Source organism: Apaloderma vittatum, unplaced genomic scaffold (assembly GCF_000703405.1).
Source record: "Apaloderma vittatum isolate BGI_N311 unplaced genomic scaffold, ASM70340v1 scaffold9946, whole genome shotgun sequence".
NCBI classification, from domain to species: domain Eukaryota; kingdom Metazoa; phylum Chordata; class Aves; order Trogoniformes; family Trogonidae; genus Apaloderma; species Apaloderma vittatum.
The window spans coordinates 430-20,785 of record NW_009723353.1 but is presented as its reverse complement, the minus strand read 5'-3'; the positions used below and the strand labels follow the sequence as shown (position 1 = coordinate 20,785).

Sequence of the window (20,356 nt, the reverse complement as noted above, 5' to 3'; positions counted from 1 at the left end):
GGGTTTCTCTTAAGCAGAAGCATAAAGGCATTCTCTTAAAGTCTGTCTCTAGAGCAAATTGCTCATTATAAAACCTGCATTAGTCTTTTTTGCAAAGGTTACCGTTAAAAAAGATCACGCTCATCCACTTTATTGCATTTGGCATCCCATAGTCAACACCACAGTATGTTAAGCTCCACATTCTGGCAATTGCTGCTATATGTTCAATTTTTCTAGTGACAACCACTGTGGAAGCCTTCTTGTAATAGTTTAAATGTAAATACCATGTAAAAAGATCAAAAGATGAATCAGAAACTTATCTAAATCACAGTAGTAAAGTCTGTTTTCTTGCCATAAATAGATTACAAGTAATGTATGGAAAGAGTTGATTGTGTAAGGAACGTCATGCTCTACTGAAAATTTGGTGTCTACCAAACTCACCAAAGATTTATTTCAATGGTTAAGAGCTTTTAATATATAGCTCAGAGTACAAGGAAGTGGATGTAATGTATTTAGAGAGTAACAAAACAAAATACAGGAATTTCAGTAGCTTTGCTGTTGCCTGCCTCCTCTGACATTTTGCAAATTTCACTACCTTTACATAGATTATTCTAACTCCAACACATCTAATGCAAACAGATTTAATCCTAAAGGCATTTGAAGCTTGAATTTCCTACATAAGGATCGTAAATCTAGAATGGGAAGCCTGAAATCGTTAAAGTCACATATTTATAAAATCATATTCAATTAGGTTAAAAAAAGTGCAATTTCTGTCATCATGTCATAAAAAGATGTGTTTTTCTCTCAGATCTACTATAAAGAAAAGCTCCCTATATTGTTACAGATAGAGGCTGTTTTCAATCAGTTACAAGGAGCAATCCAATTACTGGATGGTTTAGTGCGGTAACTGACTCCAGACTAATGTAATTTCTTTAGGTCTCTAAAGATCAATTGATCTGATTTGTTTCCCTCCCCAAAGGCTGTTTAGGAAAAAGCAGGCTTAAATACCTGGAAATGAAATACAAAGCTCTGTACACTTTCACACAACTTAGGTCAGTTGGAAAAGCTGGAACTCGCGATTAATGAGTGCTCTCTCAGCCCCAACATCACGGGATGCTTTACAGGAGACCATGAGGATCACCATGCAGCACTGCCAGCTGGTGTATGGAAGGTATTTTCACAGCTTCTGGTTAACTATCCAATTTTTCAAGAGCTGTCCAAACATGCCTTTGGCCTGCATAGTCTTTTCCCAGGCCAATAAATATTTTTCTCAGACAGTGATTCTATAGAAATAACTACGCTTTCAACTGCAGCAAGTAAGAATCATGCTGTTAGTGTATCACCTTCGTCTCGTTCTACATATCATGATGGGCATCATGTAAGAAATTCTTCCTGTTGTCCTATCTCATTTTGCTAATTCTTTTGCTTTGTATCAGATTTCTTTAAGCAATTTTTGCTGTCACTAAGATGGAATCTATAGAGTTGGGGGTACTTATGATATTCTCATCTGGGCATCCAGCTCTGGAGTCCCCAACACAAGAAAGACATGGATGTGCTGGTGTGGGCCCAGAGGAGGACGCAAAGATGATTAGAGGGCTGAAGCACCTCTTCTACAAGGACAGGCTGAGAGAGCTGGGGCTATTCAGCCTGGGGAAGAGAAGGCTCGGGGAGACCTTATAGCAGCCTCCCAATACTTTAAGGTGGGTCACAAGAAAGCTGGAGAGGGGCTTTTTACAAGGGCATGCAGTGATAGGACAAGGGGCCATGGTTTCAAATAAGAGCACAGTCAATTTAGATTACACATAAGGAAGAAGTTATTTATTATGATGGTGGTGAGACACTGGAACAGGTTGCCTAGACAGTTGCAGATCCCTCATCCCTGGAATTGTTCAAAGTGAGGTTTGATAGGAGTTTGAGCAACACAATCTGGTGGAATGTGTCCCTGCCCATGGCAGGGGGGTTGGAACTAGATGATCTTTAAGGTCCCTTTAACTCAAACCATTCTATGATCCACCCAAATATTTTCATTCTGGAAGTGAGTAAGACCCTTGGTATTTCTGGACCATATCAGATAACTTAGGAAATTCTTAAATTCACAGTCTGACACCGGCCTTCTTGTGTGTTACACTCTTACTGTCTCATTGCTGGATATGTCATGCAGCAGGTTTTGGTTTTTGAAATTCCATTGTTGCCTAATCAGGGCCAAGTTTTCCAATTCAAGCCAAAAATAAGACCTTACCCAAACCTGGGCTCTGAAATACAGAGTTTTAATGCCATTTCAATACTGTTCATGTTCTGTTTCTCCTGTTTATTATAGGTTTCACATCTGGCTACCTTATCTTTCATGGCAATATTTGTGCCTGGGCCAGGCTGCCTGTCTCAGGCTCTATTCTTAAGCTTATCAATAGACAAAAGGGCACTGCAGTTTGTGCTCAGCATTTCTGACTCTATGCCATGTGCTGTTATATTAAGATGTCCTCTGGAAAAATTCCCTTCCTATCCAGCGCCACGATAGTCGGTTCGTCTGCATCTAAGTTTTTCTCCCAGCTTATCTATCTGGACTCTCTCAGTCCTTGCAAACCTATTGTCATTAGATGTTGCCTGTCTGTAAAACAAGGAAACTGAAATGTGAAAAATCAAAGTCTCTTCTCTTCCTACAGGTCCTTTCTTGGCTATTTATTTCACACAAACATGAGCTTTGTCTATTGTTTACCTTAGTATTCTGTCAACGTAACAGGCTGTGCTATTTTAATTAAATCTTCTTTGTTGTTTGGGGGTTTTTTCCCATTTTCAACTAAGGCTTTCACTTAGGAAGCAATTTTTTGGCAACTTTGCAAGTGTGTGTTGCAATCTACAGGCTTGCTTTCCCCAAACTACTCTTCTCTTATCCAACTACTCAGCAGATCACTAAGGATCCATCCCCTAAGGTATAAAATGTACTTCTATTTCCCATCTGTGAACCTGCTTAAATTGATATACTTTTGAAATGCTCTTAAAGACTTTTTCTAGCTGTATGGATATGACTTCATTGAGCAGTTTGTTCCCTATATGCACCCATGAAAGATGATTTGCAGATACATCTGGATATCACCACAAAAAAGCCTGGAGGGTTTGGGCCTCTCCAAGCTTTCTTTCATGATTGTGTGCTCACAGGAAAATTTGGATGTGCTATACCCATCTCCACTGAGTTCTCTTCCAGCCTAAAGGACAGAGACAGCCTAATTTGCTTCATTTGCCAAACTATTCCACATGATATCATAACAATGAGCTACAAAGAGACTGAATTTTATTTCCTACTGCCTCTCTTCCTATGGCAGCAGTTGCTTATAATGAGATCTACGCACAAAAAACTCAACAGTTTCCACATAAAGATTTCCCCTGATGCAGCCTGCAGTACAATTTTGGTGAAACGAAAATGGCATCTTTGTCATCAGAGCGGGAGTTATGGTATTCATCCTGATGGCAATAATTGCTGACTTCGGTGTCTGAAACTGCCAAAGTGTATTTTGGGAAGCTCCCCTCTCTCTTTTCCACTGTATGGAGCAGTGGGGAGCTATAAAGATATTTTTCACAGGACCAGTGCCCTTGTTTCCTACTGACCCAGTTCACAGGCCTCAGTAGGATTAAATGGCATGATAAGAAAAAAAGCTTTCCATTCTGAAGTTGTAAAACTGACCCTCTCCCTGCTTCAAGAAGTCCCCTCAGGAAGATGAATATATCAGCCCCGACTGGAACAGATGTCAAAACTCAAGACAGCTCTTTCTTCATAAAGTTTCTAAGTATTTTTAAAGGAGGGGGAGGAGGCTTACTGTATGCAACAAGATAACATTAAAATGCACAGCTTCTCAGGAGTTGAAAGGATGCTTTTCCTACAAACTCTCTCTTCTCTTTATCTTATCTGCATGGAAAGTAAACAGAAAGTCCCCATTACCTCTCGATATCAGTGAGTCTGGAAGAGTCCCGGAATCCTTTAGCAAAAGGGTTGCTGTCAATTTTCAACTTGGTTATCTGGAAATACAGGAGAAAAAGCAATGCAACATGAATATAGTGTTAAGGTATTGCAGCGTACAAAGTGTTAATCAATCCATCCTCCTGATTTCAACGCTAATTTTATCCTGTTCTTTGTGTGTGCACACGTGCTATCCCTGAGATGCTGCAAAGCTGGCAAGGCAAACCAGGGCATGTTATGGCAATGGAAAGACCAAAGGACACAGTGGGCTCAGCCTTCGTGTTACCCAGGGCAGAAGGAACCCACCCATGTACAGCATTGCTGCTTCCAAATATTTAACAGCACGAACCAGGTTGTCTTTTCCATGGGCATCACCTTGCTGACATCTGAGCCTCACTAGTGGAGCCATACATCAACTAATATGATGTCGAAACTAGGAGACACTGCCTGCAGACCTGAAGATGTTGCTTCACTTCAGTTCCACTCTTTTTTTTTTTTTTCTGGTATGCAAATGTTCTTAGACAGACCTACCAGCCATCATATAGGGCAATTTAACTGTTTTTGAATGGAAAGATGCAGAGGAAGGGAAGGAGGGCAGAAAAAGGTGGAGACAACTCAGATTTAAAGTGACAGAGCCTGGGCTAAAGAAAACACCATTAAAACTGAGGCTTTAGGCAAGTTGGTCTAGTGGAAAGTGTCCCTGCCTATGGAAGGGGGGGGGTTGCAATGAGATGATCTTTAAGGTCTTTTCCAACCCAAACCATTATATGATTCCATGAAAACTATCACAGTCCTGGAAAACCAGAGATCTTGTAAAAAACTCTCCTCCCTTCTTTGAATGCAGCTACAAACCTGCCCAGTACATCCTGTCAGCCTTTTCTGCCAGAGTAACCCACCAACCATGAGTCCCTCTGCCCCAAAGCATCAGTGCTCCCCTTAACCTTTCAGTGAAACTTTTGAGGCACAGGCAGTGGGTTTCCGGGAGCAGGAAAAAAACACCATTACCCTTGTGGATTTTTCTAGCTGCCCAGCCAAATGAGATTTGGTGAATGAAATCTGGGACATCATCCTGGTATTCAGATTTTTCCAGTCATACCTCTTCCAAGAATTAAAAATAAAACTGTAACTGGCAGCTTGATGAAGGATAACATGGGACTTGTACTGTAAGGCAGTGAATGCCACCAGCTCCAGCTGAAGCCCGTGAAAATCAACAGATCTTGGCATTTCATCCTGAGCAGCTACGTCAGCCTGGCTTTCTTCAAAAAACAATTGTATCAGAGAGGCCACAACGTCATTTTTAACAGCTGGCCCTCAAGACTCACAAAGAAGAGGGATCTCTTCCAAATCCTCAAACAATCAAATGCTCTCATCAAACAAAGGTATTTCATCAAAAGGAGTGGCTTCTCCTCCATTTTTTTTTTTAAATAAAAGAAAAGAAAAAAGAGGACAACGAAACCCAACTTTTTGTTCTGAGGAAGAGGTCTTCTGGGAGGGGAAACACAGAGAGGGAGGGACAGGCTTACAAAGATAAAACCTTTATATTTAATTAATTATTTTAATTGCTGAGTGCTGAGTGGCTGCCATCCACCTGGCTCTGCTGCCCTGGGAAACTCACTGCACCCCTGCCTGGGTCCATACAGGGGCAAGCTCTCTGGGGACAGTCCTTGCTTCAAGACACTATATAGGAGAAGCTGCAGCTCACCAGTTGTTCCAATGGGCTTGTCAAAGAACTTGAGGCCTCGGGGCTGGCTGGTGGTTCTGGGCTGTCTCATCATGTATGTCCAACTGGCAGAAGGTACCCTTAACATGAACTTTGTCCCAGGACCTTGCAACAGCTTAGCAAGTTTGTTACAGGCTCATTCTACTCCCAACTTATCCATGAGCCCTTGACACACGGTGATGTTTCAAAGAGTAGCAGGTTACTGCCTCACGTACAGTGAACATTTTTATGGCAGCAAGCGGAAAACTACCTTGAAAAAAAGACAAGCTCTAACTAGTTCCATTGACTTAGATCGCCAGAACACCGAGCCAACTGCGCTGCAGAATAATAAGGACGTCTATTCATCTCTTGAGCGTATTTTCACCAATCTAACTTCCATTTTGCTAATATTAAAGATGTGGTATGACATCACAAGAGAAACTTTTTGTATCCACCAAAGCCAGATGAGATTCACAGTCATTTACAGCCATATTTTTCCTGCGAGACTGTCTCACAAACAATCAGAGAACATCTGCTAGAAAGCATTTTAAAATGAGATCTGACCTACAATTCAACTCTGTGGCAGTGGTTTGACTGTTTAAATAAATGCATGCCCTTTAAATCTTAAATTATGAGATAGTTTGTTGAAAGTGTAATGTATTTAGCTTTTATCTAATAACCTCCAGAAATGTAATCAATCCCTCCTTAAAACAGTTCTGAAAGAAATGGCAAAAATGAAAAAAGGCTCCATTTTCATTAGTCATAAATAAAATGACAGCATCAAGCTCTAGGGGTTCCAGAGATGTTCCATTGAGAAATTTTCCAGGACTCAACGTATGTGCTTTGGGAAGGTTAGTTTAGAAGTATCTCTGGTGTAAATATCATCAGTAAACACAAATCCATCCTACAGAAATAAATTCCACGTTTAGCTGGTTTTGTGCCTGTTGTTATTTCACTCATTTCTACAGAAAGTTACATGAAAAAGTTTAACTGCCTGTCCAAATATTATGATCTTGAGATTGCCAAGCACTGAACACATTTTCTGCAGCATTCAGATACAACCCCAAGTTCAAAGTCAATACATTCTGATATTAAAACCGCAAAGCAGGACGTGCGAACTGTTGTTAAAAAAAACTTAATACTACTGCTATTATCTTCAGAGCTTCTTTGGGCCCCAATGCAGTAGTTTCATTTTATTTATAGCATTTAGAAATTAATTACTTCTGCTTCATATTAAGAAACACAGACTTCTTTAATGCAGCAGGTACGATGACTCTGTGATACTGCCTACTCACACGTTTGAACAGTATTTCTGTTTTTCTTACCTTGGGGGAATTAGAGAAGGAAAGAGTTGGTTTAGTTTTGGTTTCTTTTTTTTTTTTTTTTTTTTTTTTTAAGTGCCATGGTCATTAAGGCCTTAAAGCATGTCCTAAATTGCACTGAAGCCAGCAACACACTTCCACTGACTTAAATATTACAGCCCTATTCACTGTCAGGCAGAGCTTCTGCTCTCCGATTGTTTATATACTTCCTAAAATTTCTCATTAGCAACCCATTATTATGATCTCCTCCATTTTGTATATATTATTCAATGGCATGCAAATTAAATTTCAAACATCTGGATGTGATCTGGGCAGCCTCTGAAAAGCATATCTCCCAGTGATTCCCTTTACGTTTGAGCCTTACAGCTTAATTAGAAAACTTTTTAAGCCCATGAAATCATCATGTGCAAAACAAAATATCTTTCAGCTAATAGCTCATGGCATGAAAGATCACTGCAAATAAGAACAGTTCCTTAATAAGCCATAATGAGAAAAAGACTAAATGATAATATGCAAGCAGCTTTGTACAGACAGAAGGGAAGACAAATGAAAGCCTCTTTCACATCACCTTTACTCCCATGAATAACCCTTGTGGCTCTTTGAAGATAGTAGTTCTACCCACATACATAAGAATTACTCCTGAATATGAATTAGATTGGGCACCCACACTGAAAACATTGGCATGGAAAGTTAGGTTAATTATCAAAAACCTTTCCTAGTTTCAACTGAGGAAAAGGGAGTTTTCAGCAGGGTGGGATTTAGTTATATCTGTGGAAATTAGCAACTGTACTCACCAATTGGTTCTGGTAGGCAGTAACAGCAGTAAAAACTGTCTCTGGAAAGATGAATGTCCTGAATTCTTCTGATTTCAGATTTAGCAAGGAAGCCGTGTGATCCTTCTTCTTAATAATGTGGACCCTTGGCTGGTACTTGTGCATGGAGTTCAAAATGATCTACAAGAAAGAGTGACAAGGCACTGTCCTGAGAGGAGGATTAACAAGACCCTCAAAGGCTATAAAAACTTGGGGGGAAAAAAATTAGATCTAATTAACACCGCAGGGGAAACATCTGAAATCTGAACTAGCTGGGGACTGATTTTCAAAGCAAACTCTCCAGCTCCTTTGGGCAGTTCCAGAAAATGAAGGTGGAAAGGCAGACATCCCAGGAGCTAGTTTCCTCTCACTCCTATGCCACTGGTGAGTACACAGGTTTTTGAAGCATAAATACCTGTTCCTACAGGTGAGCTGTTTTACATACAAGATTTGTTATTGCCATTGTTTGCAGGTGTCAGCTGCAAGTGTAGATATGTAACTCTTGAAAGCTTATGACCAAGAATCTATATATGCGAAAATGTGCAGGTGCAGAATGAAAACAGCCAGGAATCCCTCAAAAACAAAGCAAAGCAAAACGAAACAAAAACAACAACAAAACAGGAAAAAAAACCCCACAACACCACCACCAGCACAAACCGGATGACCAAAAATAATGCTCCCCAAATCCTTTTACTGTGGCAAAAATTGAAAGCAAACGACTTCATGGATGCTCTTCACAAATGAATGAGAGCAAAAGCAGTACAGAACCCCAAATTGACTAGGTTTTGCCAAAATAATTCTAAACCTAATGTACCAACTAACCCATTTCAACATTCACTGGAGTCACACTGGCAGTCCCACTTGCTTCAGTCACCAGGCTTGTTTAGCTGTCTCTAACCACACTATTACAATATAAGAATTAAATACAGAGCTCAGCTCACACCAGCCCTTGTTTTGGATATAATCACAGTCACAAGACAGAATTGGCAGTGGTGTGGGTGGTTCTATTTTGCAGGAGCCATAATGCCATTACAGTCAACACCGTACATCTGGAATAGCTAACATGCATTCCTCAGGAAGCGTTAACTGCAGCTGAAACACAGCAGAAGTGGTGCGGTCTTTCATGCTAACTCAGTCAATGAGAAAGTTTGCATATTACATTGGAGTGGAGAGCTTTGAGACAAGCTTTGTCATGGCTCAAATTTCCATCGGCATTTTTTTCACTGCTCCTTCAGGACTAAATATTGCCAAATCTTGCGCTGTAACATTAAGAAGGGGGTGCATTACAAAAAGAAAGTCATTACAGTGATGGGGAATCATCATCCTTAAGGCGTTACATGTCTACTTTTACCTGCTCAGGTCCTTTCTCAAATCCTTTCATCATTTTATATATGCACACACACAACAGCCATTGACCTTGCCTTAGTACTTTTCCCACTCTTTGTAATATTTTGTTTTACCATCCTAGTCACCTGTGCTGCTCTAAGCAGCCAGAAAAGACATGTTAAAGGATGATGAATGGATGGCAATGAGCTTACAATCTCTCTATTGGCCCACAGAGCTTCCCATTGCCTTTCACAGCGGCAATATCCACACTGAGACATTACATCTGAACAGCAGCCGAGTGGAAGGAGGAAAAAGCTGTGACAGAGCTGCTCCCACATGTGTCCTTTCCTTTCGCTCCTCTGTGAATGCAAACTGTGATAAAGAAACTCCATTTCTCAAGACCACATCATCCTTTATGAAAATTTTCCAAAACCAAAAGCCCACCTGGATAACATCCCCTGCCACGATGTGCTACCCTGCACATTCCCACCAGAGGCAAGTCTGGTCATTCAGGTACAAAATAAGGACTGAGTCATAGCCAGGAGGTCACAAAAGACCCGTGGCCAAGGTTAAGGTCACTATTTCCACTTTGTGAGGGTCTGTGTATGTGGTACTCCATCTGCATCCCCGCACAGGCTGACGATGTTGCCATACTCACTGATATTAAAGTCAGCAGGATGCTGCACAGATACCCCTTAATATTGATGCAACATCCTATGTTAGGACCATCAAAACAGAGTTAGATACACAGGGTTCATCTGTGGCCTCCAAGGGTGGTCTCAAAGCCTGTGGTGTAGCTATCAGAGAATCCTCAATGTCCCATGTGATGCTCATGCTAGTGGACCCCGAGAGAAACCTCAGGTAGATGTATGCTTATGGCAGCCCCCCCGCACAGTTTTACAGGCAGTATGGTGTGGTAACGGGCCCCCAGCCATCCCATCTGAGTTGGTGCTGAGAGCCTGCAGCAGGGGTGGTGATCAGAATCCGTCCTTACAGGATCCTGCGTGCTGTTAGGTCAGGCAGGTTTGAAGGCATCTGGCACCCACCAGCAGACCGGTCACCAGAGGCAATCTGGATGCCAGCTGCAAAAGCCCTGAGGCAGCTCTGAGTTCAGGAACTGTGCTGTGAATGCAGCTTCATATTTACTGAAGAGACAGTTTGTTTTCTAATAGTGTGGAGGTTCCTAACTTCCGCCAAGTTGACTTAAAGGAAAAGAGCAAACCCTGGGTGTAGCTCCTCATGGCTATTCTGAACCACTCTGCTTTCACAGCTACTTGTTGTCCATGTTCACACCTTTGTGTTTGCTTTTGCAAGCATTCACGTGTTTGAGTTTTGCTGTTATAAATGCCAGGAAAACAATTACAATAACGTATATACTCATGGTTGACTTCATCATAAACCAGAAATGATGCCACCCGAACTACATGCAACCTAAAGACCTAAAAAAAAGCCATCTATGTGAAGAACGTCATGAGAAATCTGGAAAAATAAATTTAAAGATCAATCACGTTCAATAATGTTCCACAACCAGAAAAATGGGAAATACTTGCTCAACTACAAAAGTCTGGAGGCAGGAGCCATTTCCTTCCTCTGGTAAGGATATCTGAACGTGTTTCCATGGAGCAAGCTGTATGTCATGCACACAGATTCTGCCCAAGCATCGGGCAGAATACGTACACAGCTATGGGGTTATGTTGCTGAAGACATACAAGCAGAGATGCTTGCCAACTCAAAAAGTCTCAGAATAAGAGAAAACAAACAAAAGCTAGAACAAACAAATGCCCCTCTTGTCTCCAGACTCCTTTTTAGGAAATGAACCACCCTACAAATAAACCACCACAATTACCTTCAACAGCCACAACTGTAGTCTGGAGGGTGGAGAAAGCAAACAGCTAGAATAAACTGGAATCAGGTCGGATCCAGCTTCTCTACCTGTAACTGGTATTTGAAGGCATCTTCTAGGTCATTAAAACTTCCTCAGGAACGACACACCTTATCAAACATAATTAAGGTAAGAAGAATTCTTTCAAACTGAAGGGAGAGGTTTCAGGAGGCATTTCAGTCCTCCCCTTCTTAGTATACAGGAGCTCAGAAATGCCATCGGCCATAGGACAGCGAGGCCTCCATTAAAAGCTCCAGAGAATTAATTTCTTCCTTAATTCTACCGAGCATCCAATGATGGTATTTACATAGCAGCATACAAAACCTAACACTCTAATTTGGAACACAAAACACTCACAAAATATTAAAAAGGGAGCACTCTGAGAAGGCGTAACACCTGCCATACAAATCCCAACATGGGATCAAGCTTATTCTTCCTCAAACACGCAAAACTTTCCATAGACTTCAGCTGTCCAAAGTCTTCACTTAAAGAACAGGATCCACCTCTTTTGCTTCTTCCAGAGCTAATCGGAAGGATGCATCTCAAACTCTAATTTTCTCCCACTGCCTGTATTTGAGATGATTATGTCTTTTTGTTCTGTCACATGTCTCTCTTCCCGACAGCTTCTGAGATCTACTTTTTCTTTATACTCATCTGGGCTTCTGGGAACCGCACCGCTTCTAACTAGTTTGCAATATACTGCTGCAAGCCCTTTATTAGAGGCACACATGGCCCCTGTTATGATGAAAAATGCTTCTTTTTAAAGGTGCACGTATACTGCTCTATCATCACTCAGTGATAGCGCCCACAAATCTTCAGCTTTGCCCTTCTAGAGATTATGAAATAAAAGAGAAAAAAAAAAGGAAAAAAATTTTCTTTGCTAGTCAGGAAGGGAACAGCAGTGGGAAACCAGATTCAAGAAAAATATGCTCATAGACAGATCTTTATGAAAGAACAACACAAAGGCATATATCTGGGCTTTCTTTTGGTTTGGTTTTTTTTCTTTTTTTTTTTTTTAAATTACTTTTGCTGTTGTTGTTTCCAGAATACATTTTTAAATGGTTGTGGCTGTGGCTCAATTCCTAGGTCTTGAAATGAGTAAAAGTTTTCTTTTGGATGAGAAGCATTTACACAGAACGCAGCTTGGACAAACAGCCACTGTTTCACACAGTTAGAAAAGGCAATAAATGCCACACTGGAGGGGGATTTCTAATACCATGTGTGCCCTAGTTATTCAGCTTTACAGGTTAGTTACCACTACACAATACCTCAGAGTTCAAAATCACCCCTCTCTTCCCGACACCTCATTTACGAACACTGCCTTAACGCTCATTCTTCTTAACTGCTCTGTTCTCAGTCAACAGCCCTTTCAAATCCGTCCTCCTTCAGCCTTCCCCCGGGGAACCACTGAGCCCCAAGGCAACGCTTTTAGCTTTTCCTTGGCAATTTGGAGGTGCTGCCAGGCCATTCCTGCACTCTCCAGGCACTTTTGGAGGGGAAGCAGGACAGACAATGCTTCTTCAAGAGGTAGCAGTTTCAAATTGAAAGAGGGTGGATTTAGATTAGATATTAAGAAGAAATTGTTCATTGTAAGGGTGGTGAGACACTGATGCAAGTTGCCCAGAGAAGCTGTGGATGCTCCCTCCCTGGAAGCATTCAAGGCCAGGCTGGATGGGGCTTTGAGCAACCTGGTCTGGTGGGAGGTGTCCCTGCCCACAGCAAGGGAGTTGGAACTAGAAGATCTTTAAATTCCCTTCCAACTCAAACCATTCTATGATTCTTACCACCTACCATTAGACAGTCAGGTACCTAAAGGAGTTGTCCCTGCTGATGGAGGACAGCAGGAGCCCATGGCCAGGGTCCTATTTACCAGCTTCCAGCCTCAGGGCTTGTGACAACAAACTGGCATTAGTTAGAGCAAAGACCTGTATCCTAGAGGTCCAAGTCCACCCTGTGGTACCTTGACTTGTAGACAGCCCATAGTTATTTCAAGGGCAACTGTGGAACACTTATTTTTATAATTCAACAGCCCTTGTTTTGGTGTCACACCAGCAATTTATGCTGATGCCATGGCCATATTGTGTTGAGTCTGAAAGTAAAAGATGGACCCAACCTCAATAGGTTGCCTGTAACAGGAGGGAACTTCCAAGCCCACACTGAAAAGTCTGTGAGCTTGCTAGCTGGTGCAGAGCTTACTGCCATGTTACATGAAAGCACAGGTGAGGGCATAACAAAAAGCTCACCCGCCTTCCTTTTCTGCCTTGCTTTGATACTGAACTCCATCCTAAACTTGTCCCCGATGGATGCTCTGCATCTGACAGCATAAGGAGCATAGTTTGAATGCTTGTGTTGACCTGGTCTCTACTTTATGGCAGGTAAAAAAATTGATTTCTGAAGTTACCAGTTCCTCAATAGCAGAGATTAAAACCTAATGTCTTTAAGCTTCACACAGCACCTTCCTCCATTGCAGAATGAAGGGCAAGCCAGGAGAGGTGTAACATGGGGGCCATGGCAGCCTCCCTCCATCATGATTTCTCTCCCTCGAGCTTAGTCCTGTGGCACAAGCAAGTGATTCCCTTACGGCAGCTCCTTTACCCTTTCCCCCACTAGGGTACTCACATGGCCATGTTGATCCAGCTCGTTGTTGGTGAGTTTGACTTTCTCAAAGGACACCATCTGCTTCAGCAATTGCTCTCCTGTGAATGGGGAGTCAGGGTGCACATACAACCTAAAAAGGGAAAAAGCCTGCTCATTACAAAAAAATAAAATCTCACCTCTTGGCTTGCACATGGATGCCACCTCTGTATGAAATTAAAAAACCTGAAATATCTTGCTTTGGGGGTATGTGGTGATTTCATGGGCGTGGATTTCCTGAGAGCTTAGGGTAATACAGAACTGCTACTTGAACAAGACACAATCTTCCCCCAAATTAATGAACACCTGGAACATGACCTTTAAAGAAAAACAGTAAAGCAGATGAGTTGTTCACTTGAATGTAATGAAGAATCCCATGTCCAAGTGCTGGATTGTTCTCTAACCATATCTATTATTTTATCTAGTCATCCAAAATGGAGACATTAACTAACGTTCCCTGTTGTGTCTTTCCCCAAATGAAAAATTTATCGTGTCTTTCCCCACAGCTGTACTAACAAGCACTTAAAATAACAATGACTACAGCTCTGAGAGAAAAAACATGGTGTCATTAGACAGATAATGGGGGAATGTAGATAAAAATGCATTTTTCTTTATATGTAACATTAAGCCGTGATAATGATTTTAACCTGCACTCGATCACACATTAGCTGTGGTGACGTCTGTTTATAAGAGGTTGAAGGCTGCAGTCCAGCACAGTGGTCTAACATGAAAAATTAATTGCAGCTCTGTAATTAACAACCTGCCACTTGGGAAATTAGGCAGAAGAAAAGGAAGCACGGAAGACATGCAGATACAACGATATATACATTGCGACTAGACTAATTACAAGTGCCAGGCTATTTTATAGGAATAACTTCTTGCTGGAAGTTATTTAACTCAAATGTCTTTGGTGATAGTGAATTAAGGGCTGAACTAGACCTTCAGCTCATGCAAACCAGACCCGTTCTGCTTGTCACGGTGTTGTTTATCATTTGCTGAGGGCTTAACTCTCGTTTTGGGTGATGTCTTTGGCCAGACAAATGGATTTCTCCCATTAGGCGGGTGGGGCAGCAGGTTAGTTGCTGTTGTTGAGCTAGATTTCTGTTAGGCAAGAGGAGAATGGAAAACGCACTAAACGATGGGGCGTAACTCTCGGATAGACTACACTGATCCCTAATCAAGTGCTAAAGACTCCAGAGAGCACAGCTCCGTTACTCAAAGAGGAAGGAGATTTGATCCTGCACTCTCCGTTTTTGCCAGCAGAATCCCCAAGACACAGTGAAACTAAAGTTTTACCAGCACAGCTCACTTCAGATGTGCAGGATGTTTTCCTTACATTGATCTGAAACACAGCTTGGCTGGTATAGCTACATGCACAGGAGGGATCCTGAGCCAGGGCTCTGGTCACAATAAAATATTCCTGGCATACAAGCATCCTGCCTGCTATTGGCTTCACTGATTGCACTGCAAGGCTCACAGAAAATTATAATGTAGCCGAAACCCCAAGACCTGGAATCCTGTTATGTCAAAAGAATTTTACCTCTCATGAAAATTAACTTTGCCTTCCTGCAAAAAAAAGACACAACCAAACAAAAAAAAACCAACCAAATCCAAAATAAACAAAAAAAAAAAGTGAAAAATCTCAATCTTTAGAGCGCTGAATCAGAGAAGGCTAAATTAAAACAAAAAAGTCTCAAACACGTCCTGCAATTTTTTATCCAGTCTTGTGATTTTTTTTAATATATTTTTGGAGCTTGATTCCTAATTTTGAACGTCTGGATAGCTAATAACATTTACTGTGATCACAGAGTGGCAGACTCAGCCAGGTTTGGCTAATTGGGACCAAAAAGCCAAACTATTTCAAATATGTGCTGGGGAATAAGTAAAGATCTTTATGTGCCTAAAAGCCAAGCACAAATGTTTTACACCATAGGCAGTTAATACCTGGCACCGCTTTCAAACTATGAGGTGCCTGGATGTCAGCAGAAAATAACAGGGATGTCCCCAAAGGATGAGCACCAGAACATCAGCTATGGAAACATAATATTAGACCTTTTCTTTACTGATTTACTGCAACACTCTGTTCCACCTGGTGAACTACACCCACCGGCGTACTTTTCCTACAGCCTGAGCTTGTCTCCTCTGGACAAGAGGGTTGAAAATGTATAGCCCTCTAAAGTAGAAGAGCGCATAAGCAAAGGGGTTAGAGAAATAAACATGCACGTTCCAGCGCTGCACACAATGCTCCTCCAGAGGTTCACGCAGGCTCTGCTGCCCAGAAGCCAGGGGCTGCACACTCCAATTCACAAAGGTTGTAGGAGCCATATTTGGATGTGAATTTGCTCCACAGTATATGTTTCATATTATACAACAGGTTTGGGTGCTGCTTCCTTCTTCCATATTTTGGAATGTGACACTGCTCTCCTATTTAGTTTAACAGTTGGTCTGGTACTACAAGCCCTGTGTGTGCTGCTTTTAATTACCTTAATGTCTCAAATAAGTTACAAAATATAATACCTTTTAAAAATTTCCTACCTAGAGTTCTCTGTAAGTGTGTAAACTCTAACTTCATGAAACAAGTGACTGCAACCAAATACACTAACCAAAAAAAGGACTTTTGAGTGAAAGAAAGGAGGTGGAAAAAGAAAACGAGCAAAAAAAAGTACATGCTGAAACTTATTAAATTGATGTTTCATGCAGTCTTAGCAATTTCGGAAGAAAATAAAAAAGCACACCATAAAATATCACATAGGAATTCTATCCCTGTGTATAACTTTAGAAGACTTACAAAAGATTCTCTGAGAAGTATTTTTATATAAGTGTTCACTGCAACGTAAGCTTGTCTTAAATGCTGACAGCAGGAAGGCAGGGATAAAACTGTTTTTTATAGAAAGTTCCCCGAAGGCCTAATCTTTCAAGCAGAATCACAGAATACTTATTAATTCTGAAAGAAGGAAAAAACAAAAAAAAAAGGGAAAAAAACCACACCCCAACAACCGTCTTAGCATTGAAAGGTTTGGGGTTTGGTTTTGTTTTGTTGGGGTTTTTTTGCAATGGAAAGAGCAACATATCTAATGGGATCAATCCGGCAATAATCTCCCTGATGCCATTGTGCCCATGCAAATGCAAGGATTGATTGGTGCTCACGGGCAGTTCACACCTTGGTACCAGCACCCAGATTCTAAGCGCATGTATACCCCTCACCGACACCCTCAAGTACAGAGGGGTAAAATCACGTGTTTGGAGGACTGGAAATCATAACTTCATTATGGGCTCCTGTTACTGAAGCAGGACCAAACCTGTTTAAAGATGGGAGGGGAACGACTTTTAATCTGTTTGAGCAAGACTGAGGCTCCCTACCTCAAAAAAATGCATTAACACTCCAGAAAAAACACTAGTAACATGAACATCAGCACAGTGAGCCTCTTAGCGTCCTTTCTTCTCACTACAAAGGAGCGTAAGAAGGAGAAAGTGCATAAATGTATATGTAAGTACCATTCATACAAAGAAAAACTTATCTGCGCCTGTGCTATGATCAAAGGTCTTTTGGCTAAGCACCCTAAAAAATGGAAAAGGAAAGGTTGGTATTTACACAGAGGGGCAAAACAGCCTGAAAGCATCCTGAAAGTAAAACAGCACAGATGTGCATTTGTACATAGTGGCACTGATCCGACAGGATCTTAATGATTTACCACAGTAGGATGATACTAAATATTATATTCCAGAAAGGCTTGACCTCAGCTCTAGAACACTCAGCTGGACAACTGCTAATGATTCCAAGGATCAATCTCTTATTTTCTTGTATTTCCTAATTAAAATAGTCTATGCCAGCTAGAGTGTGAATTAGCAATCTATTTAAAGTTATCCCAAAAGGCACTTGAAAGGGAAAAACAAGAACAGGAGAACCCTGCTTTAAACCTATTTCTGCCCTTCCCTTATTTCTTCTTTTGATGCCAACTCCTTTGGAGCAGGATCTGCGTTTTTCCTTTGGGTTTTGATCAGTGCCCATTACAATACGTCAAATGAAGCCCTCAGACGTTAACCACATTGCAGGAAGGAGTTTTTGGCCATGAAAACAAAGCCGACATAACTCCTAGGTTGCTGTCTTTAATCACAGCTTCTCTGCACGCACTTTTTTGTTTGTTTACTTCCCTGAGCCGCCTTCCAGAGATGAGCAGTCAGCAAGATTTCAGCTGAGCTATTTATACAAGGAAGGCATGCAGGGTTTGGTCCCTATATTCTCACACACAAAAATAAAGGAAAAAAAAAGAAAAAAAGAGAGTGCTTCCATTTCTTGTGTTTCATTTCTAATTTTTGTCTCTGTAATAAGCAAGTTCTTAACCCTGGGCTAAGCCACCTGAAGCAGATCTGTGTGCCTGCGCAGAGCCCTCCGCACAAAGATTCTTTGAAGCCAGAGAGGCATTATTTCCATATCTCCGGCTCTGACTCAGCAAAGCCGTTCGACATGTGCTTCAGTCTTACCCGACCTGGGGAATTAAGTACGTACTGAAGTGCTGGGCTGAGCATGATGAAGTGTGGGTCTCCACTGGCGCGTCTTCCTATCATACAGCTTAGTGCTGCAGCCTCAGTTTCCCCATGGTGAGAGGTGTCGATTGTTAATTAAATTAACAGAACAATTTTAGAAATTAATTTTCTACAGCATTTTGCTTCTGCATAGAAGGGCAAGGGGAGGGAAATTTGATTTTTTCCTAACATCTCAGAAAATGCCACGATTTTTAACAAAAAAAGTAAATAAATCTCTGTGCAGTAGAACTTGGTCATCTCTTAGACAGCAGGATTTTTTTTTAAGAGCAAGAATAAAATTACTGGGCAGCAGATGCTGGATATGTTATTGACAAATATAATTTCAAACATAAACAGCACTGAACTGTAGTGTAAGATTTCTACTTGGACTTCACTGGTGGTGCTTAGATTGCTTTAAATTATGAGGTCAAATACCAGGGGGGTAAACACAAGAGAGAAATCAATTATTTTTTACATTTTTTTTAAAGCTGTCTTATCTGAATTGAGCCAAACCTCATTTAAAAAAATAAATTATATACATGTAAAAGAGCCTTTAGCCAAATCTTGCGTGCTTTGGAACGTTTAGTATAAATCAAACCTCAAGCAGAGATTTGAGGCCAGATTCTGCATCACAGAAATTAATGAGAGTTTTGCAATCACTTTTGTTGAGCACAAATGCAAAAATCTCACTCAGAGAGATGTTTTTAAGGAATTAAAAAAAACTTTTTAAAAGAGCAGAAGTAAAATCTACAAACCTTGCAGGGAGCGGGGGATCAGCTTTTCCAGCCACTAACCAGGAAGACCTGTGGTAGGCATATCTATATCTTTTATTGTCCACAGGAACTATATCCATTAACACAATGTACTTGGCTTCAGGATCCACTCCCGAGAAGGAAACCCTGATTGTAGGAAACATTCTCCTGAAATAGAGGCGTATCAGAAAATAAACACGTGGACGGAGAAATAAGAAATGAGAGCTGCTGAAAAGCTGCTAAAAAGTTAAGAATTGTATTTAAATAACCTCAAAAAAACTACAGCATCTTCTGGTTCTGCTTCAACACGATAGAAGTTAAATCCTGTGTATCTTTAATAGGCACAGAAAGTGCAGCTTGAAATCAGAACAATTATTTGGAAGCAAAAAAAAAAGAAAAAAGGTAAAAAAATAGTAAAGAATAAATGTACTTTTGCCTATTAGTTAAAAAGCACACAACGATTTCAGAAAATAGATGTGCCTAAGGTATATAAGATTTTTGTTATGGGATACATACTAATATTAAGGAAATATTGTAGACACTATTTCCATTAACATTCTCATATATTTTAGACGCATGTTCTTTTAAGCCTGATCACGATATTTGAGAGGAATTTTCGAAACTAAACTTTCCTTTCTTTACTTACATTTTGACAAAACGGAAGTTTAAAATATAAGGTTTTGTCGTAGACCAGAGGAAAACAAACAAAAATTAAATAACTTTAAAAAGTTTAAAATCTTGACCTTCAAATTGCAAATTTTTAAACGTACTTTTCCGTTATTTATTTTTTTAACACACAGTGGTTACATTCAGCTGTTTAGCTCGCCAGTTAGAGAAAAAAAAAATATAATCGGCAGGGAACTACGTTAATAACAGACAACTTTGGGGATTACAAAACCCGACAAGATATTTGGCTCCTCCCGACTGCGTTGGACTGACCTAAACCCCAAAAGCTTTACTGAAGAAACGCTGAGGCTTAAGGTGACGAGAAACCCCGGGATTCTTTTGCACATTTTTTGCAACCGAGAAAAGAAAAACCAAACCGAACTGAATTTCGCCCCGACCGAATTTCCTTCCCCGACGCCCCGCATTTCCCCTCTGGCTGTAGCAGCCCCCCAAAATCACCGCGCCGCACAAGGGAATTTTTTACCCGCAGACCAGTTTATTGGGGAAAACAACATTTCTACCCATCCTCCGGGATCCCCTGGTTGATTTCAAAACCCCCGGCCCGGGCGCATAGCAGCTGACCAGGGCGGCTTCACCCTCCTCTTCCTCCCCTCACCCCATCCGTGCTGCTCTCCCTAAATAAATGAATAAAAGTGGAGTATTGTTTATTCATTTATTTGCGTGGCGAGGGGGAGGGTACGCGAAGCTGCCCAGTCTTACCTCCCGGATTTAGTGATGATCATCTCAGTACCCAGTTCGTGAAACTTGTCCCAGAGCTCTTTGGTCTCCAGACTGCAGGAGATTTTGGCCA

General features: G+C 41.1%; 1 protein-coding gene across 1 annotated transcript in view; it reads right to left on the bottom strand.

Annotated features, from left to right (window-relative positions):
* Positions 1 to 20,356, bottom strand: part of TBX20 (T-box 20) — a 33,023-nt gene that overhangs the window by 12,262 nt on the left and 405 nt on the right. Inside the window, exons 3-7 of the mRNA XM_009872084.1 lie at positions 20,266 to 20,354; positions 18,883 to 19,047; positions 13,589 to 13,697; positions 7,744 to 7,902; positions 3,911 to 3,987 (exon numbers count right to left, since the gene is read on the bottom strand). Coding sequence (XP_009870386.1) covers positions 3,911 to 3,987; positions 7,744 to 7,902; positions 13,589 to 13,697; positions 18,883 to 19,047; positions 20,266 to 20,354 — 599 coding nt within the window. The remainder of the gene's footprint in view (positions 1 to 3,910; positions 3,988 to 7,743; positions 7,903 to 13,588; positions 13,698 to 18,882; positions 19,048 to 20,265; positions 20,355 to 20,356) is intronic.